The sequence below is a fragment of the Mesoplodon densirostris genome, chromosome 6 (assembly GCF_025265405.1).
Source record: "Mesoplodon densirostris isolate mMesDen1 chromosome 6, mMesDen1 primary haplotype, whole genome shotgun sequence".
Taxonomy (NCBI): domain Eukaryota; kingdom Metazoa; phylum Chordata; class Mammalia; order Artiodactyla; family Ziphiidae; genus Mesoplodon; species Mesoplodon densirostris.
In genome coordinates, this window is record NC_082666.1 from 23,351,836 (window position 1) to 23,372,031 (window position 20,196).

General features: G+C 48.8%; 3 protein-coding genes across 5 annotated transcripts in view; 1 reads left to right on the forward strand and 2 right to left on the reverse strand.

Annotated features, from left to right (window-relative positions):
• POLR1E (RNA polymerase I subunit E) overlaps positions 1-12,964 on the forward strand; it is a 37,060-nt gene extending 24,096 nt beyond the window's left edge. The window contains exons 11-13 of the mRNA XM_060100912.1: positions 10,494-10,575; positions 11,353-11,484; positions 12,624-12,964. Coding sequence (XP_059956895.1) covers positions 10,494-10,575; positions 11,353-11,484; positions 12,624-12,783 — 374 coding nt within the window. The 3' untranslated portion in view covers positions 12,784-12,964. The remainder of the gene's footprint in view (positions 1-10,493; positions 10,576-11,352; positions 11,485-12,623) is intronic.
• LOC132492317 (endogenous retrovirus group FC1 Env polyprotein-like) lies at positions 355-8,605 on the reverse strand. Its single transcript, XM_060101782.1, has 3 exons — positions 8,558-8,605; positions 8,160-8,294; positions 355-1,250 (listed from the first exon to the last, which is right to left on the reverse strand). The coding sequence occupies exons 1-3, from the start codon at positions 8,603-8,605 to the stop codon at positions 942-944; spliced, it is 492 nt and encodes a 163-aa protein (XP_059957765.1). The 3' UTR covers positions 355-941.
• Positions 12,965-13,997: 1,033 nt separating the features above from the next.
• FBXO10 (F-box protein 10) overlaps positions 13,998-20,196 on the reverse strand; it is a 77,042-nt gene continuing 70,843 nt past the window's right edge. Inside the window, exons 12-13 of one of the 3 annotated variants that reach the window (XR_009532762.1) lie at positions 19,003-19,180; positions 13,998-14,542 (exon numbers count right to left, since the gene is read on the reverse strand). The gene's annotated coding sequence lies outside the window, so the exon portion shown is untranslated. Of the gene's footprint in view, positions 14,543-19,000; positions 19,181-20,196 lie in introns of those variants that run through there. The other 2 variants (XR_009532763.1, XR_009532764.1) reach the window with 2 other exon arrangements.

A 20,196-nucleotide genomic window follows, 5' to 3' on the forward strand; every position in this document is an offset into this window, starting at 1 on the left:
TCCTCCTTTATAGCTGTTAGCAGTTGCCTTATGTATTGAGGTGCTCCTATGTTGGGTGCCTATATATTTATAATTGTTATATCTTCTTCTTGGATTGATCCCTTGATATTGTGTAGTGTCCTTCCTTGTCTCTTGTAACATTCTTTATTTTAAAGTTTATTTTATCTGATATGAGTATTGCTACTCCAGCTTTCTTTTGATTTCCATTTGCACGGAATATCATTTTCCATCCCCTCACTTTCAGTCTGTATGTGTCCCTAGGTCTGAAGTGGGTCTCTAGACAGTGTAAGGTCGGATCTTAACAAATGGCACCGCGAAACAGAGGAAAGCTTCAAGTGAGCTTTATTAGGGGGCGCTCCCGGGCGAGGTTCACTGGTCCGAGAGAAAGGGGCCAGAGAAGTCGCACCCAGGCAAGGGTTGGGCAAGATTTTATAGGGGAAGAAGGGATAGGGGTGTGGTGAATCTGGGAGGGCGCAGGATATTCCTTATTTGGTGGTCTCTTCGGGTATCGTGGCAATATCTGGTGCTGGTTGCATCAGTCTTGGGACTGTTAGTCCCGCCCCTCAAGGCGGGAAGGCTGAGCTGGGTGGAAGGTCCCCAGGTCATTTCCTGGAACTGGGTGGTCCGGAAAGTCTCCAGGTCAGTTTCTGGAACTGGGTGGTCCGGAGAGTTTCGGTCTGATGCAACCTGTGAATCTGATTGCATTCCCCTGCCTCCGGCCAGTTGGCCTTACATCCCGACATCTTTGGTGTAATGGGGCGGCGTTCTGATCTCTGGCTACTTCATGCTGAATAGGGGCGTCGAAAGGGGAGTCAGGCGACCAGAAGTCCGAGGCTTAGGGGAGAACAGTGGGGGGTTCTGTAGGAAGCAAGATGTAAGGACCGAGGAGCATTTGGTTTGCGGCCACCCGAGAGACTTCCTCCATGTGCCTACGAAGGAACCTAAGAAAACGGGGCAAACATGATCAAGATACAGGTGAGAATTAAGGGGCCTAAGATTGGTGTTAGCCAGGTATAGAGGGCGGATCGCCACCAATCGGGAATTGGGGAGGCGGACTGTTGGTGTTTGCGTTGGAGTTCTTCTCTTAAGCGATGGAGGGCGTTTACGTTGTCTTCGACGAGTCCTGTTTCATTGATGTAATAGCAGCATTCCTCCTGTAGGAAGAGGCAGGTACCTCCTTTGTCAGCCGTCAGGGGATCCAGGGCTCGTCGATTCTGGAGAGCGACTCGGGCTATGGAGGTGATTTGGTGCTGGAGAGAGGAGATGGAGGTGGCAGAGGCTTCAATGGCTAGCTGGAGTTTATGTTCTAAGTCGCGGGATGTTGAAACACTATGTGTTAGAGCTCCCCCACCGAGGCCTGCAGCGACCAGGGAGGAGGCGAGAGAGATGCCTGCAACCAGAGCAAGAAAGATAGCTCTTTTCCGTCAGGTAAAGGGTGGCGTGATTAGTGAGGAAAATTCGGCTTGGCTATACAGTGTGAATTGTGGGACGAGAGTAATGGGGATACATGGGAAGGGAGAGGAAGAATTGATCTCTTTTGTGAGGGAATCATTGCACCACAAAAACATGCCTGGTGGTGCTTCAATTGATGTGTTTACCGTGAGGGATGAGTTGCAAAGAAACCCAGTATCAGCTAGATTTGGGCGGCTGCCATAACAGATGGTGAGATTTTTTGAATCAAGGAATATGGGGACTTTTAACGGGGAAAAAGGTGGGTTTTGGGAGGTGTAGGAAGTAGAATTGAAGGGCTGGTCGAGTGGGACAGCAGCCAAGGGTGGCCGGCCAAGCGAGGCACATAGAAAGCAGTCGGAGATGTTACCTATTCCTGTGTGGTTGAGTATCTGTACTGCTTGACAGATGAGGGTCAACCAAGAAAAAGGATCCTCTTTGTGTTCGGGGTGAGGTAGTTGGTGTCTTAGGGCTTGTTCTATTTCTGGATGGCAGTGGCTTGTTCGCTCAACTGTTGGATAACTTTGGGAATCAAATTGATAATATGAGTGAAAGACCCTGATAGAGCCCACGGGGTAGGTATCAGTTGCCCATCGGTAGATTTTTCCTTGTACCCCTTTTACCCATCTTGTGTCCCAGGGATCTTTGATGTTGATGAATAATTGACCCTTGCCATTTGTGGTGAGCAGGTGGGATTGTCGGAGCGAGCTCCTGGTATCTAGTTTTGCCATATGGATGTTACATGAGTGATAGGGGCAGCCCCCATAGGTCTCATCCCACCATTGACAGTAGTCTCGGGTCTGATCGTAAGTGAAGCAGACAGTGGGGGTGGACCATCCCAGGGGAACACCTTCTGTGTTAGAGATGGGGATCTGGACTGTTACCAGGGCCTGGCACCCATCTGGTTGGCAGTCTCCCATGCCCAGGACTCGGGTGTGGGTCTGACCTTTAGCTTGCCATGTCCCGTGGACATGGAAGCGCCATAGGGACATCTGGTGAGTCCTGGGTGGCAGGAGCAGCAGCAGGAGGAGAGACAGGGTGACGGACAAGCCGTAGTCTCGTGGGACCCAGCGGTAGGGCCGTCCAAGTCTCTGGAGTTGGGGCCATTTTAAGGCGGGAGACATGGTACCAGGAGGGGTGTCCCAAGAGCTTAGCTGCTGTGGGAGTGGTGAGGATCACCATATGGGGGCCTGTCCACCGTGGCTTGAGAGATTGAGGGTGTAATTCTTTGAGGAGGACGTTATCACCGGGTTGTAGGGGGAGAGAGGAAGTTTCAGAGATAGTCACTGTTGGTAGATGACGGTCAGCGGGTTCGCAGAGAAGACGGCGAAGCAGGGAGAGGTAGGGAAGGTAGGAGGCTAGGGGTGGACTCTGGGTTGGTAGGTCGTGAAGGAGGAAAGGGCGGCCGTAAAGTAGTTCAAATGGACTGAGGCCAGTAGGAGTCCGAGGTGAGGCTTGGATTCGGGTAAGGGCTAGAGGAAGCAGGTCGGGCCATGAGACATGGACCTCAAGGGACAGTCTGGTGAGGTGGTCTTTTAAGATCCCATTGGCGTGTTCAACCTTACCGGATGATTGGGGGTGGTAGGGGATGTGGAGTTTCCAGGTGATCTGGAGAGCCTCGGATACCTGTTGAATCACCTGAGAGACAAAGGCGGGTCCGTTATCCGACTGAATGGAGACCAGCAGACCAAATCGGGGGATGATGTGTTGAAGCAGGATGGTGGCGACTGTGTCTACCGTTTCTTGAGTTGTTGGATAGGCCTCGATCCAACCTGAAAAGGTGTCAAGGAGAGTGAGCAGGTATCGGAAGCGTTTGGAGTGGGGCATATGGGTAAAGTCGATCTGCTAGTCTTCACCAGGCTGATGTCCACACATCTGGTGTGTAGGAATTCGGGGCCGTAGGCCTCCTTGTGGGGAGATGGATGTGCAGGTTTGGCAGGCCATGAGAGTCTTTGAGATGGCCTCTCTAAGTCCTGGCAGATGAAAGAGGGGGTCCAAAAAACGGAACATTGCTTTTGGACCAATGTGTAAGGATTTATGGATGTCTGATAGGAGGCCGGCTGCTTGGGCCAGAGGTAGGGCAATTTTGTTGTCTATAAAAATCCATCCTTTGTTGTCTTTGTGTCCCCCTTTTGATAGTAAGGCAGCTTCCTCGTGTGGGGTATATGTGGGTTGGGTAGGACTGGTAAAAAATAGGAGTGGAGCTGGAGGATCCCCCCTTTTTTTTTTTTTTTAAATTAATTAATTTATTTATTTATCTTTGCTGTGTTGGGTCTTCGTTTCTGTGTGAGGGCTTTCTGTAGTTGCGGTGAGCAGGGGCCACTCTTCATTGCAGTGCGCTGGCCTCTCACTATTGCGGCCTCTCTTGTTGCGGAGCACAGGCTCCAATTGCGCAGGCTCAGTAGTTGTGGCTCACGGGCCCAGTTGCTCCGCGGCATGTGGGATCTTCCCAGACCAGGGCTCGAACCCATGTCCCCTGCATTGGCAGGCAGATTCTCAACCACTGCACCACCAGGGAAGCCCGAGGATCCCCTTTTGTAAGCTCTTGGGCCATGGAATCGGCCTTCGAGTTACCTTGTGCTATTGGGTTGGATGGGAGTTGATGACCCCTGCAATGGATAATTGATACTTCTTTCGGAAGCTGGTGGGCCTCCAGGAGTTTTGCTATGAGGGGAAGCGTTGACCACTGGGGATCCCTTAGTGGTCAGAAATCTGCATTCCCTCCATAGTGCTGAGTGGCTGTGTGCAATGAGAAAGGCATATTTAGAGTCTCTGTAGATGTTAACCCTTTGGTCTTTGGAAAGGTTAAGGGCTCGTGTAAGTGCGATTAGTTCAGCCTTTTGGGAGGGCGTTCCTTCTGGGAGGCTGTTAGCCTCGATAATAGTTGAGATAGTTACCACCACGTAGGCTGCCCATCGGCGTCTGTCAGGACCGAGTATCGAACTACCATCCACAAAGAGTGCGGTTCGGATTTGAAAGAGGGGTGTCAAAGAGTCCCTCTCTTGGTGGTTTGAAGGCTTCTATGACATGAGGGCAGGAATGGGATGGAAAACTCCCAGTGCCAGAGATAGGCAGGAGGGAAGCCAGGTTCAGGCGAGGGGAGAGATCAAGAGAAATAGCTGGGTTTTCAGTGAATAGTAGGTGGAACTCCTGGATGCGGGAGGGGCCCAGGAGGGAGAGAGACTTGTGGCCTAGGAGGTCGACCAGCTGGTGGGAGGAAAACACGGTTAGTGGGTGGGCCAGAGTCAGTTTGAGTGTTTGTTTGGACAGTTCGGCTGCTGCTGCTAGGGCCCGAAGGCATGGTTGCCATCCCCGAATGGTTGGGTCTGGCTGTTTGGAGAGGTAAGCCACGGGGCGGTAGGAAGGCCCTACAGGCTGGGCAAGGAGTCCAGTGGCTATTCCGGCCCGTTCATCCACAAAACGGTGAAAAGGTCGGCTTGGGTTGGGCAGAGAAAGGGGAGGAGAAGATATCAGAGCGTTACGGATGGTGAGAAAGGCCTGTCGAACGGCGGAAGGAGAGGTGAGGGGTCCTTGAGGGGTTTCTTTAGCAGCTAGATATAAGGGTTTAGCGAGAAGAGCAAAGTTAGGGATCCAGTGTTGGAAAAATCCTATAAGGCCCAAAAAGGAGAGAATTTGTTCTGCTCTTTCCGGAGGCTGGAGTTCACGGATAATCGGGGTGCGATCGGCTGTTAGACCTTTTGTGGTAGGGGTAAGGTGGAGCCCCAGGTAGGTTACAGAAGATACAGACAACTGAGCCTTGGCTGGGGAGACCCGATAACCGCAGGAGCCAAGGTAATTGAGGAGATCTGCAGTATGTTGTCTTGAGAGGCTGAGAGATGGGCTACAAAGGAGGAGGTCATCTACATATTGAAGGAGTGTGCTGGGGGTAAGGGAGCAGGAAGTGAGGTCGCGTGCCAGCGCCTGACCGAAGAGGTGAGGACTGTTGCGGAAGCCATGGGGAAGAACTGTCCAGGTGAGCTGAACTGTCCAGGTGAGCTGACTGGAAATATGAGTATCCAGATCCATCCAGGTAAAGGCAAAGAAGAAATAGGAGTCGGGGATGTAGGGGGATAGTGAAAAAGGCATCTTTGAGATCCAGAACCGTAAAGTGGGTTGTGGATGGGGGGATATGGGAGAGCAAGGTGTATGGGTTTGGTACTACTGGGTGGAGAGGAATTATGGCCTCATTGATTAGTCGGAGGTCCTGGACCAGGCGATAATCCTCAGAGGCCTTGCGGATAGGCAGGATGGGGGTGTTGCAGGGAGAGTCAGTGGGGATAAGGAGTCCCTGGTTTAGGAGTCTGGGGATAATAGGTTGTAGGCCCCTAAGGTGAGTCTCAGAGATGGGAAATTGGGGCCTTGATGGAAATTTGGAGGGGTCCTTTAGGCGGATGAGGACAGGGGAATGGTGTGTTGCTATTATGGACTTAGAAGTATCCCAGACTTGGGGATTGATTGGGTTCGGTATGATTGGAAGAGGGGGATCGGAGGGGGAGGGTTCTAGAGACAGGCCGAGAAGAGGAAGCAGGAGTTGGGAGGAGGGGACCTTAGGGTCAAGTCTAACCAGCTGGAGGGAGGCCCCTAAGTGGAAAAGGACATCTCGGCCTAGCAAGGGAACTGGGCAGGATGGTATGACTAAGAAGGAATGAGTAAAAGGGAGTCCTTCGATATGACATGGGAGTGGACTGGTCTGGAGTGGGAAGGATGGTTTGCCATCAATACCCATGACCGAGATCTGGGAAGGAGAAACTGGCCCGGAATAAGTAGGCAGGACCAAATAGGTAGCCCCCGTGTCCATCAGAAATGAGATGGACTTACCTGCTACCTGTAGCGTTACCCTGGGCTCGGCGAGGGTGATGGGGGTCTTCGAGTCCGGGCGCCGTCAGTTGTCAGCCAATCCCAGCAGTTCGAGTGGTAATGCTGTTGGGTCGGCCTGCCCCCCGCGTGGAGATGCTGAGGGAGGGCCAGTCGTAGGGCAGTCACTCTTCCAGTGGCCCGTTAGCCCGCAGCTGGGACAGGGCTTAGAAGGAGGTCAGGGATTGGGACATTGGCGAGCCCAGTGGCCTTCTTTTACGCATTTGAAGCAGGCCCCTGGTGGGGTTGCCTTTTGTGGACCCCGTGGATGCTGTGATCCATGGGAGATGGCCGGCCTTAGGGTGGCTACAAAAGCTTGGGTTTGGAGGGCCACCTTCTGGTGCATCCGAGCCTGTCGGCTGGCTTCTGCCAAATCCTCACGGCCATTGTAGACTTTAAAGGCCATCTTTACCGGATCTCGAATAGGGGTTTGAGGGCCGTCTTCTGCCCGTTTTAATTTCTTTCAGATGTCCGGGGCTGATTGGGTGATAAAATGGGTGGCTAGGACCGCTGCCCCTGCCGGGGTTTTGGGATCCAGCCAGGTATAGAGAGTTAAGGCTTCTGTAAGGTGATTGAGAAAGATAGCTGGATTTTCGTTAAGTTCTTATCTCTTTTAGTTTTTCAAAATTGACTACCTTATGAGCAGCAGCCTGCATGCCAGCCAGGAGGCACTGGATCATGAGGTCGCGTTTACGACGACCATCTTGGCCATCCTCATAAGTCCAGCCTGGATCGGTGCCAGGTACGGCAGTTGCTCCGACAGGCATGGAGTTGTTGGTAAGGTGAACCTGATCTGCATGGTTTCGGGCAGCGGTTTGAATTCTTTCCCTCTCGTCAGGGGTTAGAGTAGAAGATAGGATCACAAAGATATCGTGCCAGGTTAGATCGTAAGCTTGAGAGAGGTAGCGAAATTCTTTGATGTAGCGGGAAGAGTCGGCAGAAAAGGAGCCTAATCACTTTTCGATTTGAGAGAGATCTTGGAGGGAAAAGGGAACATGAACTCTAATCCTTCCGCTCTTGGTACCTCCCTCAGGGTAGAGGAGATTTGGATCTTGGGAGTCATGAGAGCGTGTATGTGCACTAATTGGCAAAGCAAGGGGCGTGGGAGGAGAAACTGTTGAGGGAGGCGGGGGAGCAGTTGGATGGGCCAGAGCGGGTTCGGGAGGAGGAGGGACCGCTTCAGGGTAGGGTGGAGGTTGGAGAGGAGCTCTGGAGGGGAGAGAAGCGAGAGATTTGGGTGGGTCGGCTAGTGGAGAGGGGTCATCGTCAAAGGAAATTAGGGGCTTGGATGTAGGAGATGTCTGTTTGGCAAGAATGATCTGGGAAGTGGAACAATCGATGCAGAGGGAAGGGCGGGAGTGTAAATACCAGAAGGCCTGAACATAGGGGACCTCGGACCATTTGCCCGTCCTGTGGCAGTAATTATCTAGATCACGGAGGATGTTAAAATCGAAAGTCCCTTCAGGAGGCCATTTGGATTGATTGTCTAGAGGATACTGTGGCCAGGCCGCAGTGGAATAGAAAATAAGCCATCGGCGATGGAGATCTTGGGAGAAACCGAGGGCTGTAAAATTGGCTAGGAGACACCCCAGGGGCGTCTTAGAATCTGGTTTCGATTGTGAGGTTCCCATGACCCCCAGTCTGTCCCTGAGTGAATGGAGAGGGAGAGAGGCGTCCCTGGTCTCAGTCTCCAATTCACGGCAGGTCGGAGGGCGGTCAGGCAATTGGGACGTCTCCACGGTTGCCCGAGGCCCAGAGAGAGGACGGAGGAGTCCCTGACGCGGCCGTGATTAGGGACAGGGAGTCCGGTGGGGAGGGACTCTGGGGTTCGGAGGGAACAAGGGAGGGGGACTTACCCCATTTTCTGCCGGATCGGGTGGATGAGTAGAGGTTCCCTGGTTGTCTCCTGGGGGAGGGGAGGAGCGGCCCGCGCGGTAACCCGCGGGGCTTGGTACCCCTCCTGGGTTTCGGCACCAAATGTAAGGTTGGATCTTAACAAACGGCACCGCGAAACAGAGGAAAGCTTCAAGTGAGCTTTATTAGGGGGCGCTCCTGGGCGAGGTTCACCGGTCCGAGAGAAAGGGGCCAGAGAAGTCACACCCGGGTGAGGGTTGGGCAGGATTTTATAGGGGAAAAAGGGAAAGGGGTGTGGTGAATCTGGGAGGATGCAGGGTATTCCTTATTTGGTGGTCTCTTCGGGTATCGTGGCAATATCTGGTGCTGGTTGCATCAGTCTTGGGGCCGTTAGTCCCACCCCTTGAAAGGCGGGAAGGCTGAGCCGGGTGGAAAGTCCCCAGGTCATTTCCTGGAACTGGGTGGTCCGGAAAGTCTCCAGGTCAGTTTCTGGAACTGGGTGGTCCGGAGAGTTTCGGTCTGATGCAACCTGTGAATCTGATTGCGTTCCCCTGCCTCGGGCCAGTTGGCCTTACAGACAGCATATATATGGATCTTGTTTTTGTATCCATTCAGTGAGCCTGTGTCTTTTGGTTGGAGCATTTAATCCATTCACATTTAAGGTAATTATCGATATGTATGTTCCTATTACCATTTTCTTAATTGTTTTGGGTTTGTTTTTGTAGGTCCCTTTCTTCTCTTATGTTTCCCACTTAGAGAAGTTCCTTTAGCATTTGTTGTAGAGCTGGTTTGGTGGTGCTGAATTCTCTTAGCTTTTGCTTGTCTGTAAAGCTTTTGATTTCTCCATTGAATCTGAATGAGATCCTTGCTGGGTAGAGTAATCTTGGTTGTAGGTTCTTGCCTTTCATCACTTTAAGTATATCATGCCACTCCCTTCTGGCTTGTAGAGTTTCTGCTGAGAAATCAGCTGTTAACCTTATAGGAGTTCCCTTGTATGTTGTCATTTTTCCCTTGCTGCTTTCAATAATTTTTCTTTGTCTTTAATTTTTGCCAATTTGATTACTATGTGTCTTGGTGTGTTTCTCCTTGGGTTTATCCTGTATGGGACTCTCTGTGCTTCCTGGACTTGGGTGGCTATTTCCTTTCCCATGTTAGGGAAGTTTTCGACTATAATCTCTTCACATATTTTCTCTGGTCCTTTCTCTCTCTCTTCTCCTTCTGGGACCCCTATAATGTGAATGTTGTTGCATTTAATGTTGTCCCAGAGGTCTCTTAGGCTGTCTTCATTTCTTTTCCTTCTTTTTTCCTTATTCTGTTTCACAGCAGTGAATTGCACCATTCTGTCTTCCAGGTCACTTATCTGTTCTTCTGCCTCAGTTATTCTGCTATTGATTCCTTCTAGTGTATTTTTCATTTCAGTTATTGTATTGTTCCTCTGTTTGTTCTTTAATTCTTCTAGGTCTTTGTTAAACATTTCTTGTATCTTCTTGATCTTTGCCTCCATTCATTTTCTGAGGTCCTGGATCATCTTCACTATCATTATTCTGAATTCTTTTTCTAGGAGGTTGCCTATCTCCACTTCATTTAGTTGTTTTTCTGGGGTTTTATCTTGTTCCTTCATCTGGTACATAGCCCTCTCCCTTTTCATCTTGTCTGTCTTTCTGTGAAAGTGGTTTTTGTTCCACAGGCTGCAGGATTGTAGTTCTTCTTGCTTCTGCTGTCTTCCCTCTGGTGGATGAGGCTATCTAAGAGGCTTGTGCAAGTTTCCTCTGGACATTGTTTCTTAATTTTCATTTTTAATTAATTATTGGACACTTTTTTTTAGACATGATACTACTGCATACTTAATACAGTATACTATAAACATAACATATGCACTGGGAAACCAAAAAGTTCACGTGACTTGCTTTATTGTGGTGGTCTGAAACCAAACCTGCAATGTCTCTGAGCTATGCCTGTACTCATCTTTTTCACTATTTGCTTAATTCTTATTTTCACATTCCAACCTCCCTTCCTTTCCCTCTCCCTGGGCTTTCTCCACAATCTGTTTTGCTTTCTAACATCTTTTGAACTCTGTATCCTTACTGGAGTTTGCTTTTCTTTCCTGTCACTGCCTTGTCATGAACATCTCTTGTGCACGTATGGTCTGCAGGCTGAAGCACACCTGAGCACGTGTTCATTTGAAAGTGGCTGTTCTGTTTCACAAGCCCCTTCTCTTCCTACCTGCCTCTGTTTATTTCAGTGGCCCAACTGTTGTCTTCTTTTCCCAGCTCATAGGTGACGTGTGTCCTGAGAGTTTTGAAAGCAAATGATCAGACTCTTATTTTGTCTTGTAGGTGCCCTGGGACCTGGAGTTCCCCACATCATTAACACCAAACTGCTGAAGCAGTTTACCTGCTTGATCTACAACAGTGGCAGGTCAGGGGGCTTGATTTCTCGGCTTCTGCCTGTAAAGAAGAAAGCAGGACAGGGAGGGTAGTGAGAGTGGGGAAGGGGGCTTGGACTGCAGTCTGTATCCAGAGAGACACTGCTGAAGAGGGCACTGCCATTTGGAGGGCTCCTGGGGTCAAGTGAGTTTAGGCAACACTGTAGTACCGACTCTATCCCTTTGGGAGAAGCTCACGTTAAAGGCTCTGGGAACTCCTGTAACAAAGACTTCATGTCACATGCTTCTTCCAAGGACCCCTGCCTAATGTCCACAGAACTAGTGTTGTATGGAGAGGCAGTGTTGCAGGAAAGGGCAGGCCAGTGGGATGACTTTGAGGAAAGCACCCCAAGCAGCACACCTGGGCTTCCTTCCTGCTGCTTGCTTGCACTGTGTGTCCTGCTCTGGGTATGCTTGGAAGAATCATCGGCAGCTGAGTTTGGGATGACCGTTTTCCCAGCAGCCCTGCTGAGCAGGCTGGGAAGATGGGGAGGGTCCTCACCAGTGTGAGGCTCTGACTGTGCCTGGGGAAGGTGCGGCCTTCTCTGTCCCCTTGGAGGGACACTGGCATTGGCTCACTGCTCCACTGTACGTGAAGGCTTGGGCACCACAACAGGATAAGGGATGTTGCTCTAATTCCTTTTCTTCTCCCCGGGATGAGAAGACATTTTGAATGCATAAGGGAACAGGCTTGGATGTTTTTCCTTTGCTTTTGGAGAAATCATCTCGGAGTTTAATTTTGCCTCTCTTTTATTGCCACTGATTTGCAGTTTGCGGAACTTAATTTCAGACTCTATGAAGGCAAAGATCACCGCCTATGTGATCATACTGGCTTTGCATATAAACGACTTCCAGATTGACCTGACGGTGTTACAGAGGGACTTGAAGCTCAGTGAGAAAAGGTGAGCACAAAAGAAGAAAAAGCTCCCTTAGGGCGCCTTGATGTAGTTCTGGTACTGCTGGAAAGCATGAGGCACTGTCGAGGGACCTGGGGAGTTTTCAGATGAATAAATAATTGATTGAATGGATGGGAAACCAGACATTACCGCGTGCCTTCGCTTTGCTAGGCACAGTACCAAATCTGTCATAATATCTCAGTGATGTCGCTAAGAAACAGTGGAAGAATCTTTGGTTCAGAGAAGTCAGTGACTTTCCCAGGGTCACACAGCCAAGAAGGGGAATAGTTGGGCTTCAAACCTGAGCCTTCCATCCCTGTGTAACTGAGCAACCTCCAGTCTCCAAACTGCTGTCTCTGGGAAGAGGGACCCTGTATGGTCCTGATGGGGTAACCTAGGGGTGGAAGTTATATAAGAGAACCCCAATTTCAGCTTAGCATAAAGCACTTTTCTCAGAGTCAGATGGAAGGAGCTGCCAGGGGGTTGTCCAAGGCAAGGCAGAGCTTCAGTTTGGCAGGGATGTCACACTTGGGCTTCTCTGACCTGACTGGGAGGGTAGGCAGAGGTGGCAACCTTTAAGGCCCTTTCTAGCCCTGCTAGAAGGGGTTCAGACTGAGTAGGGAGCAGTCTCCCAGGATGCTGATCTGTGGGGTATATTGGCCTTTGTCAGTGATTTAGGAGCATCTGATCTCCAAGGACCCTGATGGTGTTTCAGGAGAACACCCTTATCTGGACTCTTCTAGCAGTCCCGAGAGGGATTATTCTGAGGGCTCCACAGATGGCATTCTCGTGAGTAGTGAGTTTGAACATACAAGAGAAACAGATACTTGAAGTCTGTAAAATTCTAGCAAGTGCTCAATCCTTGCTCTAAGAAGTAAACAGTTATCAGTAGGATCTGGATAACCTGGTTTTCCATCATTTATATAGATATTTTCTAATGGCAACACATTAAAATGGGAATCTGATGGCTCTCGAGGGGATCTTGTCTGCCTCTCTACTGGGAGCTTTGCCCCTTGTGGCTGTCTTGGGAATTCTGTCTTCATGGCCTGGAGCATGACTGCGCTGCCCCCTCCTGCCAAGCCTCCCTGAGCATTCACATTGAGGAGACTCTCCATTTGTTTTATGTGTTTGTGTTTGTTCCTTAGGATGATGGAGATAGCGAAAGCCATGAGGCTGAAGATCTCTAAAAGAAGGGTTTCTCTGGCAGTGGGCAGGGAGGAGGATCACAAACTGGGCACCCTGTCCATCCCACTGCCCCCAGCCCAGGCCTTGGACCGTCAGTCAAAGCGGAGGAAAATCACCTAGAGGTGTGCTTTCCAGACAGCATTTTGGCCACATCATAGCCACTCCTTCTATCCATTTGCATTTTTATTTGTAAAGAGGGATAAAGAAGCCGTGCTTTGGCATGGGTATGAAGCCAGAAGTCAGCATATCAGTTGTGCTGGTCTTAAGCAGAAACATAAAGTGTTGGCCCTATTGGACTCCATCTCCCTCCTTTGGTGTCTCTGTGGTTGTAAATGGCAGATGGTTCGTGTGTGGGATGTGGGAGGGTGGGCCTGGGGTAGGCGGAGGCAAAAGATCTCACAGGCTGAACCTTGGACCGCATCTGACAGATAAAGGTTAATAAAGAGAAATGTGAAGTGCTGTGGAAGGCCCAGTGGAGGAGTAGGTGGTGAGGACAAAACCCAGTAGGGCTGGAAGAGGAGGCTTCAGGTCACCAATGTGATGGGCTTGCCCAAACAGACTAATTTAGTTCCGGGCTGCTGAAACAGCAGAGCCAAATCAGAGGAAATGATTAACCCACTTGCTCTGCCTGGCTCAGGCCACACACAGGGCAGGAGTCAGCTCTGAAAGCGTTTTTGAGGGGAGTGAATCAGTCAGAATTCAGTGCAGAAAACAAATGGTCCTAGATATTCTTAAGGAGAAAGGAGTTTAATACATGGATATAAAGTACTATAAAATTGTTAAAGGGTTGCAGGAGCGGGATTCAGGAGGTTGCTACTGGAACTGCTGAGTTCAAGAACACAGCTGGGGTGGCCAGCCAGGCACGAAGAAGCCACTTGAATTCATGAAGCTACTTGAATTCAGCTGCTTCTTGAACTCATGAAGCCAGCAACTTGACACTGAAATTCTGGTTCAGCCACCCATGCTATCAGTACCCATGCCCTACCTCCTTGCTTGTCAGCACAAACAGCCAAAAGATTAAGAGGCTGGCCTCCATCTTGCTTCTTTCTTCTCTGAGTACATATATAGGAACTTAATTTGCAACTAGAATCCTAGCAGCAAGGGAGTCTTGGAAATAGGTTTCAGCCTCTATAGTTACAGGAAGCCATACCAGAAGCAGATGGGAAGGGATGCTGACTGCCACCAACCTTATCTGCCAGGGGGAGATGGAGAAGTCAGTCACCAGAGGGGTGCTGTGAGGAACGGGACTATGACGTGGGGAGACTTAGGTATGTGGCTAATGCTCAGACTCAGCTCTTTTTTTTTTTTTAAAGAGAAGGTGATGATTTAGAAAACATTTTAAAAAATATTTGTGTTTTTTATTATTTTTAAAATTTTATTTTTTGGCTGTGTTGGGTCTTTGTTGCTGTGTGCGGGCTTTCTCTAGTTGCAGCAAGAGGGGCCTACTCTTCGTTGCAGTGCATGGACTTCTCATTGCGATGGCTTCTCTTGTTGCAGAGCACAGGCTCTAGGTGTGCAGGCTTCAGTAGTTGCAGCATGCAGGCTCAGTAGTTGTGGCATGTGGGCCCTAGAGCGTGCGGGCTTCAGTAGTTGCAGCACGTGGGCTCAGTAGTTGTGGCTCACGGGCTCTAGAGTGCAGGCTCAGTAGTTGTGGCACACAGGCTTAGCTGCTCCGTGGCATGTGGGAATCTTCCCAGATCAGGGATCGAACCAGTGTCCCCTGCATTGGCAGGTGTATTCTTAACCACTGCACCACCAGGGAAGTCCCCCAGACTCAGCTCTTCAAGGTTCTTCTGAGGCAGTGGGAGCAGCTGAGGTGTGTGGTGCTCGTGCTGGGGGCCAGGGGCAGTGGAGGAAGGAAGACAGAATCCAGCTCTCTCTGAAAATGAGAAAGGAGGAAGTTTACACAGCAGCGGGGACATCCGTTAGGGAATACATGGTAAAAATGGGCCTTGGATGACTCATTCGGGACAGGTGATCCTTATATTTCTTTGAGCACTGGGATGTGGTTATCTGAGCCGCTTCTACGGCAAGGCCAGGCTTAAAGTGCACATTTTCCATGCTCTTGTCTGGCTTATCCCCATTTATATCTGATCCTGGGTAGCAGGCACTTGTAGCATACTTGATCTCCCTCCAGCAGAGATGTGAGCAGGAAATCTAAGTGCCTCTTGTTTTTCTTTACCTAAGCTGTTGTGAAAATCAGGTATGTGACTCGGCATCAGAAAAAAAAAAAAAAAATCCTGATCTGTCTCTGGGAAAAGAATTTCTAGTGTGCTTATGGCTTAAAATGTGTTTTCATGCATACTTTTTAGATTCTGGTGGTTTTGACACCTTGAGGCTTAATTTCCAGCAGTGATTAGATCACAACATGTGACCTGGCCTCTGAAGAGCCTCTGTCCTAGTGGGGAAGCAGCTTTCTTTAGTCACTCACAAAGAGGAGTGATATTGATGGGGAAAAGCCTAGGATGGTAAATATACAATTCCTTGAACAACATGAATTTGAACTGCCTGGGTCCACTTATACATGGATTTTTTTCAATAGTAAACACTATAGTACCATGCAAGTGGTTAGTTGAACCCGCAGATGTGGAACGGATATGGAGGGCTGACATAAATTATATGTGCATTTTTCAGCTGCATGGAGGGTCAGCGCCCCTAACCCTTTGCATTGTTCAGGGGTCAGCTGTATACTTGTCCTGGGTGACAACAGGTATACTTCACTAATCGTAGGTGATGCAGTCCCAGAGGTTGACTGAAACGCAAGTTTCTGTTCATCAAGGGAAGGCTCAAAAGAGGGCCCTTTTCAACAAGTCTCGTGAGAGGGTGCCTAACACAGTGCCTGGCATATAAGTGCCAGTGTCTGGGGAACGAATCATAGTGCACGAGCTGCACCTTCTTTCCTTGGCAGAGCTATTAGGCAGTAAACACTTGTAGAATAACGGGATCGTACTAGGTTTTTCCTAGTTCTAAAACCCCATTTACTGATCCATTCACAGAGGATTCCTTGATCCAACCAAGTTATTTGCTATAATGTTGCTTGATGACCTCTTTGAAGAAAAAGAGACTGTGGGCTAGATGCTTGTACCTTTAATAAGAGTTGCAGTTTGTGGAATAACTTACAGGTGTTAACAGAATGAAGTCTGTTCCCTGGAGGGAAGTTTCTGTGGCCCTGACCTGCTGTACATTTAACAATGATGAAGTCAAAGAAGGTGTATTTAACATACCTGCAGAGGACCCAACCTGGAAATAGCTAATTAGGTAAAAATTTTTAAAGTGCCTTCTTTTAAGAACTTTATTTTGATATAATGTCATACTTAGAAAATAGTTGCAAGAATAGTACAAAGAACTCCTGTGTATCCTTTACCCAGATGCTCCAACTGTTCATGCGTTGTCCTATTTATTATTTGCTTTATATATTTATGTATCTCTTTTTGAACCATTTGGGACAATTTGAGAAAAGCACCCTACCCTTTTTATCTTAAGTACTTCAGTATGTGTATCCTAAGAATAAGGACTTTCTCTTCCATAAGCACATTACACTTATCAAAAGCAGGAACTAGAACAATGATACAATACTAGTATCTGGCCCACAGCTCATATTCAGATTTTGCTGGTCACATCTCTTTGGTCTTATTTAATCTAAAACAATTCCTCAGTCTTTGCCTTTCTTAACCTTGACATTTTGAAGAGTAAATCAGTTATTCTGTAGGGTATCCCTCTATTTAGGTTTGTCTGGTGTTTCCTTATGATTACATTCAGGATATACGTTTTTGGCAGGGAATTCACAGACATGGTGCTGTGTCACAATGCATCACAGTAGAGGCACAAGATGTTGGTTTATCTTGTTCTTGCTGATAACTTGCTCCTTGGTTAAGGTTATGTTCTCTCCACTGTGAAGTTACTACTTTTCTTTTTGTATTTACTAAGTAATTTGTGGAAAGATACTTTGAGCCTCTAAATGTCCTGTTCCTCATCAAACTACTACCCGTAAGTTTTAGCCTGGATTGATAATTTTTGCTGAATCAATTATCAAGATGGCTGCAAAATGGTGAGTGATTTTCTAACTCCCATAATTTCTTATACAGTTATTATAGTATTATATGAAGAAGCTTTCTTTTCCATTGAAAGTTTTTTGTTCATTTAGTTGTCAGTATGGACTCATAGATTCTTATCCTGTGAACATTGTCATCATCATTTATTTTGATACTCAGATTGTACCACATTTGGCCAATCTGAGTTCCTTCAAGCTAGCTCCTGTATCCCCATCGTTTTAAGGGTGCTTCCTTAATTTCTGCCAGAAGATATTCTAGCCGTCTTGTACTTTGCCTGCTCCAGCCCTGGAATCAGCCTTTTATCCAAGGAGCCTGGATAGGTGGCAAATGATGGGCCCAAACCAAGAAGTGAAATACCATCCTGACAATCAAGACAGGGCCTTCGGCTGCACTCAGGCAAGAACTGGTTTCTGAGCAGGGGTGACAGTTGTGTTGTGAGTCACTCAGACTGCACCAGAGGGCCATGCTAGGCTTGACTGCATTTAAAAAGGACGATAATCACGGAGAATGGGCTCCAGAGCCCCATGGCCCTAACTGCACCCTGCAAAGTTCTGGACAGGAAGGGAGAAAGAACTAGTGGGATGAGGGTGTTCATATCGGGAGACTACTCAGGGTTGGAACAAGCCCAGCAGGCCCCATGTGAGTCCACCATGAGGAACCATTTGGAGAAGAGACTTTCTCTGTGCTGATGGAAGGAAGCTGTTGCTGAGGATAGTGTAGGCTCATGTGCTTTTCCAAGACCCAGCTCTGGCTCTTGTCTGGTCTGGCCACAGCATGCCCACCATTCCCTACAGTCAGGGTCTCCTCTGGCTACAAGGGGCAGTGGCCTCAACAGGACTGGGAGGTCTGAATGATGTTGTATTGGTCTTTTTTTAATTGAGGTATGGTTGATTTACAACGTTTCAGGTGTAGACCAGTGATTCAGTTACTATATATTCTTTTTCAGATTCTTCTCTATTATTATTCTTCTCTATTATAGGTTATTACAAGATACTGAATGCTGTCTGTAAATCCCTGTGCTATACAGTAGGTCCTTGTTGTTTATTTTATATATAGTAGTGTATATCTGTTAATCCCAAATTCCTGACTTTTCTCCCCTCCCCCCATATTGGTCTTTGCTGTGCTTGTACACTTCTATCAGCAGGCATTAATATTTGGGCCTGACTGGCCAGCAGGGAAGGCCATGGAGGCCACAGTGTAAGCTGCTTGGGTGGGGGGCAGCTGAGACCTGTGAGCTCTGCTCGAGGGTTAAACTTACACCTGTGAGAAGTCACCCTGCAGAGGGGACTTAGCTACTGCAGACTGAATCAAGTGACCCCAGGGAAGCACAGCACCCTTAGAGAATTCTATCTTCTGATCCATAATTGCTGCATGTTAAGAGCTGGGACATACCTCCTGAGGAACAGGATGAGACTCCTAAACTCTGCCTTCTTTGGGCTCTCCCAGACCCACCCAGGCCACTGGAGTGGATCTGGAAAAATGACCAGATGGTGAGGAGACAGTCTGCAAACTGGCATGTGTGAATGGAGGGCAGGAGCAGGGTGGATCCCAGGGGGTTAAGAATGCTGTCTGTAAATCTCTGGAGAGTCGCCACAGACAGAGGGACTCTGTCCTTTGGGGGCTCCAGAAGATAGAAATACTAGGAATGGGGTTGGGTTTGTTTCCTTATCCATCCATCTATGTGTCCAACACTTAATGAGTTTGCTCAGTGTTAGGTATAGAGGATCAACAGTGCATGACCTCACAGGGCATGGGATGGGGGAATCAGACACATCAACAGACTTTTTCAATGCACAGGATTTCAGTGCCACCATGGGGATTAACACAGGTGGATAGGTGGGTAGGAGAGCATGGGGGAAGGGCACATAACTAAGATTTGAAGAGATCAAGGAAGGTGTTCCATGGAATGATGAAGTAGGATCCTGAAGTATGGGTAGGATTTAGCTAGGGAGACAGATTTTTGGCTCAATTAAGGAAAAAATAATCAGATGGAGTAGGTTCTCTTGGGCAGGTCTGGCCTGTGTGGGAGAGCAAGCCCTGCACAGTCAACCAATGCAGGCTACTCAGAGCAGTCTCCTTCCAGATGCTTCCCCAACCACGGAAGAGCTAGGGTAGGACAGGTGTTCTGTGTTCCTCCCACTTCTGCCTCCAAATGACTTGGCAGAAGATGGGCACTGTATGTGTGTGTGTCCCAGGTGTTCCTATTACAGAGGCCCTAGATAACAGCCTTACTCATACGTCTTCTGTATACAAGCTCTTAACATTTGATAGGGAACATTCAACTTACTGGCCTTGACAGGCATCACCACTCAGAACTCAGTTCCTTCTGGGGAGAGCAATCAAGATGGCAGAGTAGTAGGATGTGAAGCTCACCACCTCCTTTCACAAATACATCAAAAATACATCTACATGTGGAAAGCTTCTCACAGAATATCCACTGAATGCTGGCAGAAGACCTCATACCTCTGAAACAGCAAGAAAATCTATATAAGTGGGTAGAACAAAAAGGAAAAAAGTGAGAAAGGAATCAGGATGGGACCTGGGCCCCTGGGAGGGAGCTGTAAAAGAAGAAAGGTTCCTGCACCCTCAGAAGTTCCTTCGCTGGCAGAGAGATCAGCTGTTATAAGAGGGAGCTTCAGAGCCTTGCAGTAGAGCACAGCAACCAATCTGCAGCAGCTAGAATGGAGAGAGACCTGCACAGACGGTCAGTGCCACTGCTTTGCACTTCCCAGCCTGAGATGTGTGTCCACTGGTGCGGGCAGGGGCTGAAGAAGCTCGGGCTTTGGAGATCAGACCTGGGGAGAGGACTGGGGTGGGCTGTGCGGAAACAGCCTGAAGCAGTCGGAGTCTGGTGCAACCACACCTGAGCCTGTACGAGGAGGAAGCCTGGGCCACCTTAGAGGCCAGGCACCATTGTGTGGGCAGTGTGCAAGGGGAGGGGCAGAACCTGCCATTACAGTCTTTTCCCCTGCGCAAGCTCTCAGGCAGCGGAACACTTCCTACACTCACTGCAGGAGCCATCTCGAGCTGCTGAGTGCCCTCCCAGGGAGCAGAGTTGTGAGCTGCCTCAGCTCCCATGGCATGCTCCAGGGCCGTGCATGAGCTGCCACTGAGAGTCCCACAACTAGGCACCAGCCGCCACATCTGCACACCCCCTGTTAAGGGGATAATGGCCAGCAAGTGCTGAGGAAAGAGGCGATAGGCAGCCGTACTAAGAACAGCCCTTGAACCAAATATGCTAAACCCACACAAGCTACACAGGGATGCTCCCACATATAAAGAGCCTTCTAAGACCACAGTAGATAACTGTTTCTCCTAAACTCACAGAATAAGAGAAATATAAGTAAAATGAAGAAGCAGAGGAGCCACTCCCAGTTAAAAGACCAAGAGAATTCCCAGGAAAGAAGAATGAAACAGACCTCTTTAGTCTAACAGACACCAATTTCAAAAAGACACTGATTTCAAAAGAGAATAAAAATAT

Excerpts from the sequence above, each read along its gene's own strand:
- LOC132492317 (XM_060101782.1), bottom strand. The coding sequence starts at position 8,605 with ATGACCTGGGGACTTTCCACCCGGCTCAGCCTTCCCGCCTTTCAAGGG. Across the intron at positions 8,295-8,557 it reads GCCTTCCCGCCTTTCAAGGG|ATCCAACCTTACATTTGGTG; the intron begins GTGGGACTAACG and ends CCGTTTGTTAAG. Across the intron at positions 1,251-8,159 it reads CCGATCCGGCAGAAAATGGG|CACCAAATCACCTCCATAGC; the intron begins GTAAGTCCCCCT and ends TCCTCTCTCCAG.